General features: G+C 40.6%; 1 protein-coding gene across 1 annotated transcript; it reads right to left on the bottom strand.

Annotated features, from left to right (window-relative positions):
• Positions 1–3,781: 3,781 nt before the first annotated feature.
• Positions 3,782–17,337, bottom strand: fshr (follicle stimulating hormone receptor). The gene is made up of 14 exons (XM_034571522.1): positions 16,964–17,337; positions 14,720–14,791; positions 13,433–13,507; positions 13,140–13,214; positions 12,987–13,061; positions 12,035–12,109; positions 11,174–11,254; positions 9,904–9,972; positions 9,724–9,798; positions 8,486–8,671; positions 7,522–7,742; positions 7,023–7,204; positions 6,742–6,933; positions 3,782–5,863 (listed from the first exon to the last, which is right to left on the bottom strand). Exons 1-14 carry the CDS (start codon positions 17,131–17,133, stop codon positions 5,414–5,416), a joined length of 1,998 nt encoding a protein of 665 aa, XP_034427413.1. The 5' UTR covers positions 17,134–17,337; the 3' UTR covers positions 3,782–5,413.
• Positions 17,338–18,268: the final 931 nt, after the last annotated feature.

Raw genomic sequence — 18,268 nt, 5'->3', positions numbered from 1 at the left:
GCAAGAGCGCGAGCTCGGCCAATCACGTGCGGCGGTTTATGAGCTCCTCCCGGAACAGCCAACCAGGAGGCTCCGCTCATGAGGAATTGACAAACCCTTCTGTTGGGGTTCGGAATCGGTCAAGCGGTGATTTGATCAACGATGAGACTCATCGATGAACCGATGATGATAATAAAGTGAACAGAAACCAAGACGTCAGCTGTGTTCATGGAGCCCAAACACTGTGTGTACTACTTCCTGTTTGTGTCATTTGTGACCAGGATCACACTTTCACATAAAAAGGTTAAAGTTCATTATTTCTAGATTATTGACAAGAAGCAAACGACTCTGCATTTGTTTAATTATTTCCCCGCATCAAATAAGCATGGGTGTATGAGTAGAAAAATGGGCCCCTGGGCACACAGAAGTCAAAGCCCCCCCTCACCCACCCCTCCTCACAGGGATTGTTCACCCAAAAAATGAAAATCCAGTCATTATCTACTCACCACTATGCAGATGGGGGGTGGGTGAAGGGTTTGAGTCCACAAAATACTTTTGGAGTTTCAGGGGTAAACAGCGTTGCAGCCAAAACCAATACAGTTGAAGTAAATGGCGACCACTTCTTCAAACAAAAAAAAACAACAGAAAAGATACAGGAAATCACTCCACAGTGCTGCTGTGGTGTGATCCAAGTGTCCGTAAGCCCCGACATTCAAATTGGACTGGAAAAGGCGTCATTCACACCGTGTTCTTAGCCTCAATGTCCTCTGTGATCCTCCTCCTAGTTACTGCTGCAGTTCTCGTGGGTATCGCAAGTTCTCGCTGGTCTCGCCGCTTCGAGTCGAATTTGAATGTCGGGGCTTACGGACACTTGGATGACACCACAGGAGCAGCATGGAGGCATTTTCTGTTTTGTTTTTTTAACGTTAACGATAATTAGTGAATTTTCATTTTTCGGTGAACTATCCCTTTAATGAATACGAGACTAAGCGAGTAGTTTGTAGTTGTTTGTGTATCTCATCTTTGTTTGGTTTATTTTTGTTGATATTCTGTGTATCTTTGTAGTCATCTTGCGTCTATTTGTAGTCTTTTGGGGATTCTATGTCATCATTTCGTAGCCCTTTGCGATCATTTAGCATTTCTTTACAGTCATCTTATGTGTCTTGGTAGTCCTTTTGTATTTCTGTATAGTCATCTTATGTATTTTGTAGACCTTTTGCATCTCTCTGTAGTCATTTTGTGTCTCTTAGCCATAATTTTGTGTCTATTTGTAGACCCTTTGCATTTCTGCGCATTCATTTTATGTCTCTTTGTGGTCATTTATGTTTCCTTGTGGTCAGTTTGTGTCTCATTGTGTCTTTGTGGTGGTTCCGACTGTGCTGGAAACTGTAACTGTGCTCTTTGACTTTCTAACCAGAAATATTAAAAATAATTCCATTCTTTGCTGGTTTGGCCACTTCGGTAAACCACCCATGCTAATAAGTGATCAATATTTATTATTTTCCACTGGAGAAATATACTTGTTTTTATGGATGATCTGACACTTTAACATAGACTATAGACACACCCATCAATAAATAGGAGAACAGAGAGTGACATTTAACTGCATTTGAAAGTTAATGATGCAATTTTATTAGAAAAAAATCAATTTGTGTGTCAGCGTTTAAACTCATAAGGAAATAGAGTTATTAACTTTTTTAAGTTTAAGTGGTTTAACCCACATTTTTTATCTTCTTTTAACTAATTAATGATTTTTATTTTTCAAAAACGGAGCAGGAATTAGGCATATGATAGTCACACACATTACTAAATGGAATGACAAAACAATTTCTTTTAAAGTCTATTAAATTTAATTATGCAATTCCATTTGAAGAGTCAATTATGAATTTCTAGTTCAAACTTAATAAGAAAATAGAATAAAAAACGGGGAAGTTTTTCATTCACTGTATGAATGTGTGTGTGAATGGGTGAATGTAAAACTGTACTGTAAAGTGCTGTATAAATACAGACCATTTACCATTTACCATATCCAAGTGAAATGAATCAGATTATATCTGCATGCAAAAGGTCAATGAGTTCATTGATTGATGACAAATTAAAAAGACCTTCATTTATTCCAGTGTTACACTCATTCCATATTTGCATCCAAACATAAATTCAAGCTGACTACAGTCTCAATTCGTTGTGGAAAATAATTTTTTTCCACCTTTTAAACCCAGATATATGTGTGTGAGAGTGTGTGAGTCTCGATAATTTGAATTTGTGTAGAATTTCATTCGGTCAATTAGTATGATTTTAATCACTAGATGGCATTGTTTAGCTGCAAAAAAATCAAATGATAAGACTAGGATCTCACAGCGCTTGAGGACGCAGCAGAGGCGAGCACACAGGATACGAGACTCTCTTCTCTGTGTTCTGTCTGATCTGCGAGCAGCATCTGCACCTTCCAAACCTTCTGATATTCATCAAAAGAAACAACCTGTCATTTGTTTTGTCATTCGTTTTAGAGTCATTACAGTACAGATTAATAGCACGGATCATTTTTAATGCTTGTAAAAAATTGTGTTTTTCGGTATATGTTAAAACAAATTCAATCATCCTAATTCTGAATTCTTCCCAAATGCCATGAAATATTTTTTCTGTGTGGATATTATTACCTTTTTATAGATTTTGAGTCTTTTAACATGTGATAGTTTTCATGTAGGCAGGAAACATGGTGAGGGAACGGAGCAAACTGTGGGTGTTGAGGTAATATTTTGCATGTCTTAAGCAGAAGGTCAACAGGAAGCCCTTAAAGGTATAAGTGAAAGTAGTTCCTGGATAAATATTCACTGAGAGGTAGTGACTATTTTGAAATATGTACATTATAGCTCTTTTTGCGGAGCCTATGTTCATTATTAACAGCAGTCATGGAGAATTATAAGATAGTCAAAGCTGTGTGTGTTATATTCTGGGTGTTTTTTCCTTCTTTCTCAGAAAACCATGATTTCCTTGTGCACACACTGATGTAACCTTGTGTGCAACTATTGTCTGTGTTCAATCAGTTTTGTTTACACAATAGTTTTCCTTTTGATGCAAAGTTTTGTCACAAAATCATCTTTTATAAAGACTTGCAAGGACAGAGCACCACCAGCTGTGAAGACAGAGAATAGTACATGTTATTGTCATCCCTCTGTTAACTCCACAGTGATGTTGTGCTTTTGCGTTTGTGCTGCTTTTGCGTTTGTGCTGCTGACAATATCACTTATTTGATGGTAACTGTGTGGTGCTTGTAAGGTTGACTTATATTCGTATATTGTTACCCACAGCGGACAGAGCAGAGATCCCAGTGCACCCTGCACCAGTAGCATCACCTGGTGGTTAAAGACCACAAATGCACTCACACATTCAGTGTTGGCATGTAGGAGGCAGCGTATCCATATCAATGAGATTGACTCCTTCTCGCAGCTGTAGCCTTGAAACCCTGGCTTGTGTGTGTGTGTGTGTGTGTGTGTGTGTGTGTGTGTGTGTGTGTGTGTGTGTGTGTGTGTGTGTGTTATCGAGCTGCCATATCCCTGCTCCTGTAATAAGCAGAACGAGCAGCTGCGTAGTCTCCCCTCCCACAACCACCCACCCACCCTGGCACACAGAGCAGAGGTTGGTAGGGTCACTTTGTCCTTGAAAGCTTTGGATGCTCCGAAGGACAGCATTTAGATAAAGACGGCTCAATTCAGTGTGTGTTTGTGTGTGTGTGTGTGTGTACGTTTTATCTTTTGTTACTGCTCTTTATGCACCGACACCGCACAAAAGCGACTCATGCAGAGAATGTGCAATAGAAAACTTTATAAAATGATGTGCAAAAAAACACATATACATATATAAAAAGGCGAGGTCATTTACAAACAATGAACAAAATTACATTACAACAATGACACGTCTCTGTTTTAAATGTATAGAGGAACTGAAGGGTTGAAGGGGAAGTGTGTGGGCTGCAGGAGATGGAATGTATGAGGAGATTATGAATCAGTACAGGCCCCTGCGGTGCGCCTCCTAATGAATATCAATCAATTATAATGCTTGATGTTAAATGAACGTCGATTTCTTGATGAGCCTACACTGACGTCCCGAGCGTCAACACCTTTGTTAAGTGCTCTCGCTTGTTGCATTATCTCAGGACACCAGATGGACGGCACTGGTTACATAAGACCCTGCACGAGAGCAAAGTCAGTTTACGTCTTTCTGCTTTTTACCTGTGATCTAAATTATTCTGATGCAACAGACTCCACCCGTCTGGCACGCCGGTGAAGTTAAAACAAACACAAGGAATTATCTAGGACAGTAACTTGACCTAGATTTTGGTCAAAGTATGCCGTTGTTTTTGTCTGTGCTCGGATTGCCATTGTGCTCAGGGTAGAGGTTACGCACTGATGGAGCCAATATTATGTTTGCGTGTGGAGAGTTGTGTAACTGTGTGTGTGTGTCCATAATCAGCTTTGTGAAGCCTCTGCAAATGTGTGCTGAGATTTGTGAGTGCATACAGGAATCTGTTAATGTGTAATGAGATTTGTACGTGTAGAGAAATCCGTAAATGCGTATATAGATATTAATGGACAAAAATGGGTTTTGCCCCAAGAGCTGGAAAATACAGACTAGTTATAAGTTATAACTCAAGTTTGCAATTGGCTGTCATTTTAAACGTGATTTTACATTTCAGCCATGGAAGATCTGCAAATGCGAGTGGATACAGACAAAGTTCTACACACAGATTTGCAGGCATTTTGCAGTTTTGTCTACATATGTACAAAGATCAATACACATTTACAGTTTTTACACTGGTTGCCAGTGTATCACAGGGCCAACATATATCACCAACATATAGAGACATAACAACTATTAATTCTCACATCTACGGTCAATTTAGAGACTCCAATCAACCTAGTTCCCAATCTGAATGTCTTTGGATTGTGGGAGGAAGCCGGACTACCCGGGGAAAACCCACGGCAACACGGGGAGAACATACTCCACACTGAAAGACCCCAACCGAACCACGATTCAAGCCAATAACATTCTTGCTGTAAGGCAACAGTGTTAACTACTGCTCCGCTGTGCTTCTGTGTGTATTGCTACAATACTGGCCCCATACCCATTGATCACATTGTTTGTTGTGGTTCAGAGTCAATGACCGATTATCTGGCCAAAGATATTGGCAACATACATAAACATTAAACAACTATAACATGATGTCCACCAAATAATACGAAAGATGAGTCGAGGTCTCATTTTCAGGATTTAGCAATGTGATTGTACAGAAAGAACAAGAGGACGTTTTTTAAACTACGAGATGTTCATGAATTATAATCTGTATCTCTATCATAGCTAAAAAGCATTAGCTTTTTGAAAGACAGTCAGCATCCAGCATTGGCCCAGGAGAGGCCTCTGGAGAGGTTCATGGCAGTTACTGACACGACGAACTCTCTGTCCGGTAAATCTGCGCCCGGGTCTTAAACAGGCCGAAGTGAGCCGCTAGGAGAAAGAAATCCCGCCTGAAGGTGCGGTTGAAGAAGGCGTACAGGAAGGGGTTGGAGCATGAGTTGATCGGGTAGAAGAGGACCAGCAGGAGCTTGGACTCTGAGACCGTGATGAGCGGGCGCTTCAGCGCGGCTGAGATGGCGAAAAAGGAGATGGGGGCCATGCAGATGAAGTCAGTGAAGATGAGCACGGCCATGCGTTTGGCCACGCGGGTGTCGGCGTGGGCTGGCATGGACGAGGGGTTGCGGACGGTCAGGTAGATGCTCATGTAACAGCCACACACGCAGAAGAAGGCTAGGATGTTGAGGAGGAGGAGGGACACGACGTAGACCTGAGCCTCCGGTGACTCCACGTCCATGGGAAGACAGATACTCACCTGCACCAGAAACACAAACAGTGTTCAGGGAAAAGCCTCACTGAAGGGTTATAAGACGTGTGTGTATGGGTTCATATTCAGATGGAGTAATAAACTAAGACAGCAGCTGAATGAATGAATGTAGTATTATGGTGGATCATTTGCATTCATTTGGTGCTTTTCTAGTCTAGTCTGGTGCTTTACAGTACAGTTTTGTCATTCACCCATTCACACACACACTCATACAGTGATTCATACAGACCTATGTGCAAAAAAACTAACTTTAAATATAAAAGTTGGATACTGGCATGTAGTATTAGATGCAGCAAACAACATACTATGTGCAATTGTGCTAAAAGCAATAGCTCAAAATGTAATTGTGCTAAAAAAGGGTAATTTAATTAAGCTAATTTTCGAAAAGCATTACATTGGGTGTTTTTTTTTTTGCAGATTTTTATCATATGTGAGAATCTATTGCTTTTCCTTATCTTTCTTTTGATTATTGTTTGGTTTCAGGCTGTTGGTCGGAAAAAATAAGACATTTAACAATGTCACGTTGGGCTCTACAAAGTTGTGAGAGACATTTTCACTTTTTTCTGGTGTTTTATGGTTCATACATTTAATTGATCATTTGAGAAAAGAGTTATTGCTAATGCAGCTAACCAATAATTGCAGCACTACAATATATCTGTTGAACATAATCTCTCACACACTAAATTTGTGGTTTTGCATTATTTAGTTTGTATGTTTTTAGGCATGTAAAGCATATTCTAGCTCATTTTGTGGAGTATGAGTTTATGCACCATTTTGCTTCCCTAAAAGGAACTTACAGTGAATTGGTGTTACAAACTGGACAGCACAGAGGAGTTGAATGGAGAATGTGGGGTCTGTACACCAACCTTGCTGTAGCTGCTGACCCTGACTGTGGGCAGCAAGGCGGCCAGAGAGGAGAAGATCCAGCCTGCTGTCATGACGATGCATGCGTGTCTCAGGCGGATTTTGCGGTCCAGCCGGAGAGCATTTGTGATGGTGTGCCAGCGCTCCAGGGTGATCGCTGTTAACGTGAACACTGACAACTCACTGGCGAACACCTGCGGAGCACACGTGACCTGTTTTTATATTCAAACCTGTACATTGATGAGCGTTGAAGACGCAGAGGACTCCAGGTGAGTTTACTCACCGTGATGAAACCTGCGGCCCTGCAGCCCAGGCCCATCTGCCAGTCTATGGCGTGATTGTAATACTCGCCACGTGTGAGCATGTCGACAGTCGCTATGACAGCCAGGTAGACGCCCATGCAGAGGTCAGCGAAGGCCAAGTGGCACATTAGGAAACGAGGAACTGTCAGTTTGGAGATGCTGCCTGAAAACACAGAGATGGAAACAGAAATGTGACAAAATGGCTTAATTAGGTAAACAGGTATTTAACAGATTATTAAGGTATAAAGATGAAATATAGGCAATATGAGGAAGTTTTTCAAAATGGAAATACTTGAGAAAAGTACAACTACCTTAAATTTTAAATGTATTTGTACTTTACACCTCTGGAAGTAGTACCTTAGCATCTGACATGAGCAGGCAGAGGAAGACATAAAATCTCAACCTTGTTAAAATATAACAAGCAAACTCTTCATGTCATATCATAGATTCTGCATTAGAAATCATTTTCCTGTTAAATACCTAAAAGCACAAGGAGGACGACTCCGTTCCCCAGCAGTGCCAGGACAGAAATGATCCAGATGAGGACCCGCAGAGGGACGTAGGACATGATGTCCTCACAGGGGTTGAACTCGTCAGGCATTGGGCTGCAGGTGATGGATGTGGAGTTCAAGCAGTGGTCTCTGAAGAAATTAAAGTTGTCCTGAGCCTTGGGCTGTGAGCACAGCGGGTTCCACCTCGATCTATCGCACAACAACAACAACACACAAAGTGCACACATAAACAAAAGTATTGTCTTTCTTTGAGATTATATGACTTCTCTGACACATGTTCTATGAGTTTATGACAACAAAACCTTAAGATTATGACTCTGTGGTTGATAATACAGCAATATTTGATGGTAATTCAAGACATAATAACACAAAGTAGGGTGCATTCCTCCGCCAAGGCCCAAAAGCCCCTTTCTGAAACCACATTTGAATACACAAGATCTGGATATTTATTTGGATCTGTGACAAATTACAGACACAACGATATCAGTCCCCTTAATATGCCAGATTTATTTCATCAATAACCATGAATTATTCACCAGGAAATGTTAAAGAAAGTGATAAAAACATTCCTTCCACCAAGTTTAAGTTTAATCAGTTTAGTAGTTTTGCATAATCCTGCAAACAGACCTTGATTTTGAACAAACAAAGTAGCAAACAGCATTGATGTAATGCATCAAATATATTTCTGTTAGCCATTATAGTTTAATCTTATTCTTTTGATTGCAAATAACCTGAATGGTGATATTAATTTTTTGTTTTTTATATGAAATAAAGGCAGAATTCTATTTCCTTTGGATCAAGCAGGGCTATTTCCCATTGTTTCCAGTCTTTAGGCTCAGCTGCTGTCTCACAGCTCAGAGAGACGCAGCTTCACATGTTTCCTAAAATGTTCAGAAACGTGCGGACATGTGTTGTGGTCTGTGTTTGTGCACCTGTTCCTGTGTATGTTCTGGAAGGCGCAGCAGTGTGATGGGTACGTCAGTCTGGCCTGGTGCAGTTTGGTGAAAAGATGCAGAGAAGGAAGTTCCTTCAGTTGCTCGGTGGACTCCGCGATCAGCGTCCGGAGTCCTCCGAGGATGGAGTCAGGCAGGGAGCTGAGGTTAGTGTGACAGATGTCCCTGAAGGAACAAACTAAATATGAGTGTTTATTAGATAAGACAAGATAAGATAAGATACACTTGAGTAAAGTGCAGTGGCACAGGATACTTGACAAGGATGTATACTGGATTTGTGCATTATGTATCAGATATATACATAAACAAGTATATAGGCAGGTATGTTTATAATATGAATATGAGTATAAAAATGCTTTATATATGTATAACTGGATTTAATTTCACCATACTATACTAAACAGCAGAATACTATATACAGTGTATCTGTATAAAATGGAATATACACACACACACACGTATACATAGGTATGAGTTCACAATAGTATACAATAATGTATGAATATTCAAATTCTATGTAATATTTTTAGGATTTCACATATTTGAAATGTTGGTTGTTATGTTACTGTTTTTCACCTTCTTCAGTTTAAAGCTGACAAGAATGCTGATCAATATTTTAGATTATAAAAATAATAATAATTCAGTTTTTAAAAACTTTTATAGACAACAACACATTTGTTTGGGTTTCTCAGCCTGTCTCTACGTGATGTATAAATAAAGTTATGTTACTGCAAATAAAACATGTACTCGCTGAAGAATACACAGACTCCAGAGGCTTTAAGACGTGATGCATGAATATTTATGCCGGCAAAAATCCAGTTTTGCTAAGAATAAAACCACAAAACTCAAATATCCCGAACTTAAAAGTCACAGAGAGAGCTACGGTTTGATTGCCAAGTGATTGCTGGGATGGGGGTGTGAAAAAAACACATCCCAGCAGTGACAGTAAATAGGAAATAGGAAATAGGAATTTTTTTTCTGAACACACTTCAATGATAAAAAAAAAAAAGGTGTCATTTTGTTCGGAGGATAAACAGGTCTCTCTCTGGAATTAAAATGAACCTGCTCTGAGTTTATTTTTGCCTTAAACCAGGCATGGTTCTAACCCACACACGTCATGTTGCTTCTCGTTCGTCTTCTACATTCTGACTTTAACAAGTTGATGATAAGTAGGGTGAATCATGCAGGCGTTAGTTACTGTTAGATGTCATGCTTACAGTACCACCAACTCACTGGAACCCACAAAGGCGTTGGGATTGATGTGAGTAAGCTGCTGGTTGCCTCTCAGGGACCTGAGACGCGAAGATCGAGAGAAATTAAACAAGTGCGATGACTATTTGTCTATTTTTTTTTCTCTAAATCCTCTATTTGTAATTGTGTCTCTGCCTGTGACTCACAATCTGTGCATCTTTGTGCCGTTGAAGGCGTCACTTGCCACCTCCTTGATGCCATTTCTGGTGAGCCGTCTGTCATCAGAGAGAGAAGCCAAATTACAGTCATGTGGCTCCAACACAAAACATTTCCAACTGTTAAACTGAACTATGAAAGCTAATTTTAGTGTGGGTGCTTCTTTTGTTCACTGTGACTAAAGCTGTTTGAGATTTCGTTATGTAAGATTTCTCTTTCCTGGTGCCACTCCCTTTCCTGTAGTATTCCATTACAAGTTGAAGTATTGGATCCAAAGTGTCACTTATTTGCTTTTGGGCAGAGAGCTTTGAAAACAAAGACGGGTCTGACTGTGTCTGTGGGAAACAAATCTATCATCACATTTAAAGCTCACTGATTAAAATGTTATATCTTGTTTGGCTAACTGAGAAAAAACAATTAAAAACAACAACTATGGAAGGTTATAGGAGGTTTCTGGTGCCAGCAACATGAAAGTTAAACTCACATAAACAGTAAAATGCACTGACACTAGTAAAGGTAACAGCTGCGACAACAACATTCTACATCAACAAAATGGTGGCAGAGCAGTTTGGCATAAGAAGATTACATAAGGTTATACAATTTATTATATTGCAAAGATCTAATTTAAATACAGAAAATATTACTTAAAATCACCGGTAACTACAGCTGTCAGAAAAGTTTCATGGAGTAAAAAGTGGAATATTTCCATTTAGAATGTAGTAGAGTAAGAAAAGACACAGAAAGCACCTTTTAATGGAAATACTCAAGTAAAGCTGTCCGTGTGCAAACTTTCCTCCTTTCCTAACTCCTTACGGCTTCTCCTTCACATCTCTCCTTGACCCTGTGACGTATTCCATCTGGGTCAAGGAATAGTGGTTAGGAAAGGAGATTATTTGGACTTTCCGAATGCAGCCTTGGTGCAATGTCAGCAGCATTAGGGTTTTATTTGTACACAAATATTTCTCTCGATTTTGTCTTGTTTACAATAGAAAATCAATCAAAGACAAAAGAGCAGGATTAGAATATAGATGGTTGATTTACTGAGCCTGGATCAATAGGCGTTTTTCAGCAGCTTGAAATAGAGGATGTTAGAAATAAAGAGTTGATCTCTGCAGTGGTAGAAGAGGAGAGGAGAAGACAGAGCGCGGTAAAGAGGGCACAAAGCATTTCAGGCGACATTCATCACTGTGATGCCGCCTCGGAGCTGTGCGAGGGCGGTGCGTCTCTAAAAAGGAAAAGAAGTAAAGACGAATGCCTCACATCTCCATGATAGTTTGGGTGCAGAGGCCTCTGAAGGCATTGGAGGGGACTCTGGCTATGTGGTTGTTCTCCTGCAGGTCACTTAAGCAGCAAAGACATAAAAACACATGATAAAGAGCAAAACAGCAGATACAGATACAGTGTACTCTTAAGGTGCAAAGTAACAGGAACACTTGCGGCACTCTCCCTCAAAACCACCTCCTATTAGAAGCTGGTAAATGTCACATGGGAGAGAGTTGGAAGATGGATTTTTCTAATAGGAGGGAGAAGGAACAGGCTGTTTAAATCTCTCCCACGTAGCAAATTGTTTTGGCCCATATTTGGTCTGCACTGTCATCTGGCCCACGTACCGTGTGTAATTATGGCTCTTGGGCAGTCTGCTCCTGTTTGCCTGATCTGGGCCACAAGTGAGCCATAGCAAAAACCAAAGGTGCCAAAGGTGGCCCGGAATAGTTTCGTGCTATTTGGGCCAGAATCCCCATTCACCATTTTCTGGTTTACATCCGGCCTTAGAGCATCGTGTGTTTGCCATAAAACACCCACATTTGTTTTGGGATATTTGGGCCACATTTGCTATAAGTGGGCCACTTTAGGCCCACATTCATTTTGTGCAGGCCACAAGAAGGCTAGAGGTGCAGGTGAAGGCGTCCTCATCTGTATGCTGTCTGGGCTGATACTTAGTGTGTAGACAGGTTTTAACTACAGGCCCTCTGTGTGCATACAATAGCCTGTACTGTCAGGTGCATGTGGGACTCATGGTGTGTGTGTGTGTTCTTGTGTGTGTGTTCTTGTGTGTGTGTGTGGGTGTGTTTGAGCATGCATGCATCTTTTACTTCATTTCTAAATTGCGTTGAGACTTACAACAGAAAGTCGGGGGCGGCCGAGTGGATCTTGGTGAAGTCTGGAAAAAAGAGGAGCCCGGTGTTGGAGATGGTCCTGTGATGTGCAGATTAAAAATGTTACTACATTCGCACCGTGACCTCAGAACAACACAGCGACTGTGACAAAACCACAGGATGTAGCATTCATTGTAATAACTTAGATTAAAAAGAACAAAATTGAACTGGTGAAACAGTTTCCAGGATGATTCCGAGAGAAGTTTTTACAACATTTTTGTTGAGTTCTCAAAGAATAGTTCATGGATCCTGATAAAAAAAGAATCAGACAAGTTTCATGGTTTGATATTTGTGCAATTTGGTTGGTTCACCATTATACACTCACATGTATGAGATCACATGTATTTTTCTTTGTCATTTTCATCCGGCCCTAAATTGCTTTCTTTCAATTGTTATCTTGAAACTCTATGATGGATTCACTTTTAACGTCTTTTAAGCACATTTACAAAAAACAGGTTCAAGTAAAGTTATTTGAAGATTTTGCCACATAAACATTTAAGAAGTAAATAAAAATGCTGTGCTTCTGTGCTGAGGTAATTTAAGAAATGCATTTTTTTCACTTTACTGCTCTATTTATGTGGCCCAGTTCTTACAAATCAGGACAAACACAAAAGTAATAGTTGTGCTCATGTCACTGAGAGAGTTTACCTTTGTACATGATAAGTCCCTCATAAACAGCTGCTTTGACATAAAAGATATAAACAATACAATTTAATATATCTTGGAAATAAATACATTAAAATCCTAAAAATGGTTTGACTCATAACTATCCCTGGTGTTTCTTCCAAAGGGACCGAGCTCATTAAAAAACCATGTGTCTGGTCGTGTGGGAGCTCTTCAGAATTAGACCTGTCACCCTCGACCCATTTTGGTCTCATGATCAGTTGGTAAAGTGCACGTCCCTGGTGAGTCCTCACAGATACTGTAGTTTCACGATGTCCCTGAATGCGTCTGGGTGGATGGACGTCAGGTGTTTGGACTTTGTTATGGTTCTGAAACAAACAGACACGTGTGCTCATCAGTGATATAAATGACAGAACTTACAGTTACATATGGGGGGGGATACTTACATCTCACTGAGTTCTGGGAGGTTGAAAAAAGCATAAGCTCCAATACTCTCCAGAGCGATGTTTTCAGAGATGATGCTGCAGGGAAACACAACAATATGACATATATCTAAAAATATCTGTCTGCACCCCCCTGACGAGCCTCCACTCCTCGACTGTTTGGGTGATCAGCGCTCTCACAGTTCGCAGCTCGTCTTGTTCCACAGCAGAGACTAAACACACCAGCATGTTGGATAAAATACGTCACGTCCAATGTTTTGTTAGTTTTTTTTCTCCCCAAAAAACTGTATGCTCACATATCAGAGAGTCGAGGGAGGTTAGCGAAAGCAAACTCGCCAATGCTCTCCAGCATTTCGTTCTCCAATATGGTGCTGAGGTGGAGAGAAGAGGAGAGAAGAGGAAAAGAAAATGATATAAACTACGCTACAGAGAGAGTTCCTTAATTTAATTTGAGCTTTAATCACAAACACAGGGAGGCATTTGTCATCTCATTGACCCCACAACACAAAGCTGAAGTGCAAAAATCTCTACATGTGGAGACAGGATGGCTCTGCAGACTTGACTCAATGCAAGTTTTAAAAAATTAAAGCTTTTGGTCGTCAGGCAAGAGGTAATATTCAAAGTGTTAAAAGAAAAGTGCACATGGGGAATACAAAATTGCAGCTCCCAAGATCCAAATGTATGGCAGCTTATCACTAAAACTTAGGAGAAATCATTACAGAAAGAAAATTAAAAAATCGGAGATTTACATTTTCTGATTTCAAAAGCTTGGATTAATTCTTAAACACTTGCATTTGATTAAAGAGTGAAGATACATCCTTTATCAAGTGTGAACAGCCAACGGCAAAAAGAGCCTAAACATGAGCTAAAGGTCTGAAGTTGAATTCTCATGGAATTGAACAAATTAAATTACAACATAATTGTAATTAAACAAGTACATTTTGAAAATTTAGGTAATAAGCAAAATGACTAAAAGTGGCAACATTTGTGCCAATTTTGAATAAAAAAAACAACATTTTGTGCACAGAAAAGTGTTTTGCATGCATATACTGCATTTACATTTTGTAGATAAATTATCATTTATAATTCAATTACATAAACTACGCACGTTTTTATATATATGGAATAAAAAATTGCTTTCTTGTTTCCATTTGTCTCAATGATTTCATATATAATACATTTGTTGAACCTGTGTAAAAATACAATGAACATAGGAAGAAAATAGATGACGCTAACTTCATGTGTGCATGAATATATATATATATATAACTAAGCTAAAAGTACAGTTTCTTTTCAGTTTCTTTTTTAAATTTAGTTGAATTTATAAGATCCAATATACATAGAGAGATTTGCTGGTGAGGCCTTATCATAGTCCCAGCCCAACCTCTTTATGTTTCCTCTATTTGGACGATCCGTATCTTGATTGTTTTGACCTCCTCAGTTCATTATGTTCCACATCAAAATATAAACATGAGCGACACACAAACACACACAAACACACACACACACACACACACACACACACACACACACACACACACACACACACACACACACACACACACACACACACACACTCTTACAGTTTCCTGAGGAGCTGCAGGCTGGTAACGGCGCCACTGGGAAACACTCTGATCTGCGTCTGCTTAACTTCCCTGTTGAAGCCGAAACAGACGCTCACATCAGCACCGACACAACCACTGCAAGGAAATCCTCAGTGAAAAGTCATAACGTTATTACAGAGGCCAGTGTTGCTGAGTGTCAGGGACGTGGGTCAGATCGTTTTCACATTCTCAACCCTGTATTTTCATTGCTTTATGGAGAAGGTCAACAGGACCATGACTTTCTTTTCATGTGAGAAGCATGAACAGAAAATCTATGCGCAAACTCCAAAGCTTGTTTTGCAACTGGTTGCTGTAGGTCGGATAAAAAAACAACAACCACTCATTGCTGCGTACTTGCAAATATCCCCACTGTTCCTGAGCCTTGACCTTGGAGCGGAACAGAACAGATGGGAACACACACGTCGCCTCCTGGAAGTTCACAGCACGTCCTCTGGGAATCGTCGCTACTTTTTTGCCACAAAGTGCGTCCTCCTCCTCTTTGTGTGGGTGTGTGTCTGTGTGTATACGTGTGATTATGCGTATCTGCACTCTGTTCTTGTCTATAGGTGCGTGTTTGTGCAGGAGCTTCAGGCAATCCTCATCTTTACCGCCGTCTCGCCCCCTCCCCATCCCGGCCTTGAGATTCCTTCCAAATGTTTCAACGGCCAAAACAACAGAGCCATGTTTACGCCGAGTGGCGGTCACCCTCGCTTGCTTCACTTTGGCTCAGTGTCTCTGTGTCACCGTGTCACGAACACCCTAAATCACTTGCACCACCTCAGGTCAACATCTTTGGAGATTAAAGCTGCACTATGTAGCTGCTCAAAGAAGAAATACAACTCTATTCCTCTGTGTAGACCCAGGGCAGCTGTTTCCCTGTGGGACTAAGTTAGCTAGAGGCTGGTGGTAGCTTCATGTTTACCATAGAGACACCAGTCGCATCACTCTTTTTTAACTTTAAGGGCCCTCGAAAGAGCACACACAATCGCAAAGGCCCAAACCACATTTATATTCACTAAATCTGGATGAATATTTGGATCAAGAGCCATGAATCTGAGAAATCAACAGAACGGTTGAAAGATGCCCTCTCTCGCAATGTTAAAGAAAGTAAAAAACACATCCTGGATCCACCCACTAATCCAGATCCACAACTAAATTCAATAGGTCCTTCCACCAAGTTTCGTAGAAATCCGTCACGTAGTGTTTGTTTTATCCTGCTAACTAATAATCAAACACAGATACCCTCCTTGTTATAACTTTTAGCATTTATGTCATAATTGCTGCTTATGGACGGCGGTGCAGGCTTCATTGCTTTTAAAGGACAGAATTAATGTTCAGTTCTTCCAAAAAACCAGGAGCAGCAGGATTTGTACTTTGTAACTTTCTTGACCTCTAGGAGCACTGCGGAGCAATGTTTTAAAAAGACAGTCCTGATTGCTCGATGATGCAATCCACAGCCCGGGTGTCAGTTCTGTGATATTCTGCTGATCAACAATTGGAAGCAGTCACACGCAAAGTAGGAACGTGCCCACAGAGAAGAAGAGTTCAAGCTACAGGATAAACATTTTAAGAACTCATCGCTTTGCATACATCCCCCGAATAAATAAATGTTTCTTAAATCCAGCATTGGCAGTTTCGGTGCAAAACTCAGCTAAAAGACGATGAGCACAAGGATTAGAGAGGAAAGTCCAAACGACTATGCATCGTCACGAGGATGGATTTTAACAAAAGGTGGTATTATGTTGCATTATGGGAAATGTAGGATCCATAGCACCCACTGTTTTTTTTTTACATTAACTCATACAAGCAACTAAAGGCCTATGCTGCTTCACTTTCAGCCGTTCTTCATTTGTCTCATAACTTTATGGAAGTATGCTACATAATTGCTGCAGTGGCCTGAAATTCCCCAACAAAAAAAAATACAACAATCAATAGAGGGAAAAAAGACAAAAATATGTGTGTTGATGTTATTGTTACTATTCATGAAAAGCAATAAGAAACACAGAGACACAGGGACAGTTGCCATGGGAAAAGAGAGTAGGCTAGAAGAAGAATGCACCAAACGCTCCATAAAAGCTCATGTAGTCCTTTTTTAGTTGCCAAACAGGAGGAAGGAATCAAGAGCTTATCTTAACCACAACTTGATTTTTACATCTGCAGTGGCCGCAACAACTTTACATTTGCCTCCAAACAGTGCGAGTGCATCAGCTCGCGTGTACTCACAGACATCGGGTGTTGCTGGAGATGTTGGAGGGAATCTCCGTGAGGCGCTCGCAGGGGCGCACGGTTCGTATGGTCAAGCTGGTTTCAGCTGCTGACCTGTTGTTCACCACAATCATCATCAACACTGTCACGCTCCTCCACATCATCATCATCATCATCATCATCATCATTATCTTTCCAGTCCAGGTAGTTGTATCTTAGGTCTTTCGTTTTTTCCTCCTCACTTTGTTTTATTCTCCGTTCTCTTTTCCCACCTGGTGTTTACAGGCATGCAGGCCTTCCATCAAAGCCCACACTCCACATGTGATCTGAGCGTTCGTCCGTCTATCCACTGTGGGTTCACTGTCAGGTCGACGAGAGAAGAAGTGTGAGGTGCTTTCTACCATGCACTGGTGAATGGTGGGGGCGTGTGAAAAGCTTTATGTGTGTATGAGGATGTAGGAGGTCTCTGCTGGGCTCTCTGTGTGTGTGTGTGTGTGTGTGTGTGTGTGTGTGTGTGTGTGTGTGTTTCGGATATTACAAATGACACGCTCTAGTCTGTCCAAAAATCTGTTTTCCCTTATTATGTCTCTCATTTTGAATTAAATCACGAATGCAAATACACTCTTAGTCCATGAAAATAGACAACGTTAAGTTAAACACATACAGATGTCCAGTTGGCTTCGTGGAGACTGAGTTTGTATAATTTGACTGTGATTTAGTGGTCGAAAACAAAGATAGTTGGCTAATGCTGCTTGGAAGTTGTTTTTTGTTTTAGCTTATTTTGTTTGACATTATGAGGAAAGTTAGATTTCATGTTGATCAGAAAATGACAGTAAGTCCATTGTTATGAGGCTACAGTTGTACAGTAGTACACCTTCAATGGTTAAAGGCTCATAAGTTCAACGTTAGGTACGGAAATGGACGGAGCCTTCTTTCTATACTTTGTGTTCATTTTGTCGATACTTGTGCAAGTCTTCCTAAAAGCTTACGGATATGGACAAAACAGACGAAAGGAGCAGTACCACTGGAATTCATGGAGGGGCAGTGTAGCCAATAGTTCAAGTGAGACATTAGATAAGAGGAAGAAGTTCCAACAATGGCGGGACTTTTTGTGTCGAGAAATCACTCACTAATCACTATATAGTCCACTGCATAGTGAGTTCGCCATAGTGAGTTTCCCACAATGCATCGGGAAAAGTAGTGCACAACTGATGGTCACTAACCAATCAATATATACCATCATGCATTGCGCTCGCGGCTGAGACACTAGAGGAGCGAGGGCGGCAGCAACAACCCGACCTGTTGTACAAATGTAAATAGAAG

This window comes from Hippoglossus hippoglossus, chromosome 19 (genome assembly GCF_009819705.1).
Source record: "Hippoglossus hippoglossus isolate fHipHip1 chromosome 19, fHipHip1.pri, whole genome shotgun sequence".
NCBI lineage: Eukaryota > Metazoa > Chordata > Actinopteri > Pleuronectiformes > Pleuronectidae > Hippoglossus > Hippoglossus hippoglossus.
The sequence above is the reverse complement of the archived record's forward strand: the minus strand, read 5'-3'. Positions and strand labels throughout refer to the sequence as shown.